Consider the following 2,005-nt stretch of genomic DNA (forward strand, 5'->3'; position numbering starts at 1 on the left):
CGCCGAAACCTCCTCCCCTACTCTTACCACGCATCTTGTATCCTCATAAATCTCCCTCACTCTTTCTATCAGTATCTCACTTATCCCTCTTCTCCTCATCATTTCCCATAGCACCCTCCTATCTATTTTATCAAACGCACCTTTTAAATCTATAAAGAAAGCCCACACCTTTTTCTTTTCTTTCAATCTTCTTCCTACTATGTGTTTTAAGATCTTTATGTTTTCTATTGTTCCTCTTCCCTTTATAAATCTTGCTTGAGTCCTACCCCATCCTTTTTTTCGTCCAACTCTTTCCTCACCCTTCTATTGAGAATATTCGCATATATCTTATACGCGGTGCTCGTTAACGTAACCCCCCTATAATTTTCTGTCACATTTTTGTCCCCCCTTTTCCATATTGGAACTACCACCCCTGTTCTCCATTTGTCCGGGAAACCCTCCCCTTCCCATATTTTCCTATATATCTCCTCCAGCTTTTTACCTACTTTATCTCCCCCCTTCATCCATGCTTCATTTCTTATTCCATCTATCCCTGCCGCCTTACCCTTCTTTAATCTTTCTATTTCTATGTTTATTTCCTCTCGTCTTATTCCTTCTTCATCCTTTCTCCCCACTCTCCGTCCTTCCTTTTCTCCCTCTCCTACACTTCTCTCTTTAACTCCTTCTAACGCTTTCATAAAATACTCTTCCCATTCCTGCATTTTAATCTCTTTACTTACTCCTTCCCTCTTCTTCCTTCCTCTATTAATAAATTCCCATGCCTGCGCTTCTGTTGTTATCTTTTCTATCTCTCCCTCCTCCAATCTCCTCTGTTCTGCTTCTTTCTTTTCACATAATTCTCTATATTCCCGTCTCTTTACTACAAACTCATTATATCCCATCTTTCTCCTTCTATATTTTCTCCCTGCCCTATTCACCTCTTTCTTTTTCTCCCTACACTCCTTGTCCCACCATAGAACCCATCCTACCCCTTTTCTTCCCCCTCTCCTCTTCATTTTAACCGCTCTTTTCACTCCTTCTTCCAATTCTTCCCATCCTCCTTTCACATCCTCCTTTTCCCATTCTATCTTCTCTATATTACTCCTAAAATATTCTACTCCCTCGTTTGACCAATCCTGTATCATCTCTGCCTCCCTCTTTTGTTTCCTCTCCTCCCTTATATATTCCTTTCCTAACTCTATCATTATTGGGTAGTGATCTGATTCTCTCCTGCATCCTATTTTGAAAGACCTAATTTTCTCTTCTGCCTCCAAGTTTGTAATCCCATAGTCAATCACTGATCTCCCACCCGCTTTTTCGTACGTCCACTCTCCCTCTTCATCCCCCCTTTTCCTCCCATTTAGTATCATCCACCCCCTTTCCTCCACTGCCTTAATCAGCTCATATCCCTGTTTATTTATCACTCCATCTCTCGACCTCCGCTCTTTGCCTTTTCCTCCTTCTTCTTCCCCACTTTTTACACACCATCCCCCCTCCCTACCAGTTCTTGCATTAAAATCTCCCGCTATTAACATGTTTCCTTCTTCCCTCTCCCTTAACACCTTTCTCAATCTATCTAACTCGTCCTTACTCCCCTCTCTATTATATACCGTTATGATTCTCCACCTCTCCTTGTCTATAGTAACCTCCCTTTGCTGTATCCCCTCTACATCCTCTTCACTTCCATTTCTTTCTTCTATTTCTTTTCGTACCCCCATTATTATTCCTCCCATCGCTCTCCCCTTTTTCTTCTCTCTCCTCGCTAGTTGACATTTCCACCTCCATCCTTCCGGCATTTTTTCTTTTAACTTCCTCCACCCCGCTTCCTCCACCCATGTCTCCGTTAATCCAATCACATCAAAATCTTTCAAGAAATCCCAGAAATCTTCATCTTTTCTTTTTAATCCTACGATGTTCCAGAATACCCCTTTTATACTACGACTTTCTCCCTCTTCACTCCCTCCCTCCCCCTTCTTCCCCCCTCTTTTCTTTTTCGACTGCGAGCACGCTTCTTTAAAAATTCGCT

At 42.1% G+C, this 2,005-nt stretch overlaps 1 protein-coding gene across 1 annotated transcript; it reads right to left on the reverse strand.

Annotated features, from left to right (window-relative positions):
• Positions 1-242: 242 nt before the first annotated feature.
• LOC108782692 (uncharacterized) lies at positions 243-1,697 on the reverse strand. The gene has a single exon (XM_018551019.1). It carries the CDS (start codon positions 1,695-1,697, stop codon positions 243-245), a length of 1,455 nt encoding a protein of 484 aa, XP_018406521.1.
• Positions 1,698-2,005: the final 308 nt, after the last annotated feature.

This window comes from Cyphomyrmex costatus, unplaced genomic scaffold (assembly GCF_001594065.2).
Source record: "Cyphomyrmex costatus isolate MS0001 unplaced genomic scaffold, Ccosl1.0 scaffold133, whole genome shotgun sequence".
Classification (NCBI taxonomy): Eukaryota; Metazoa; Arthropoda; class Insecta; order Hymenoptera; family Formicidae; genus Cyphomyrmex; species Cyphomyrmex costatus.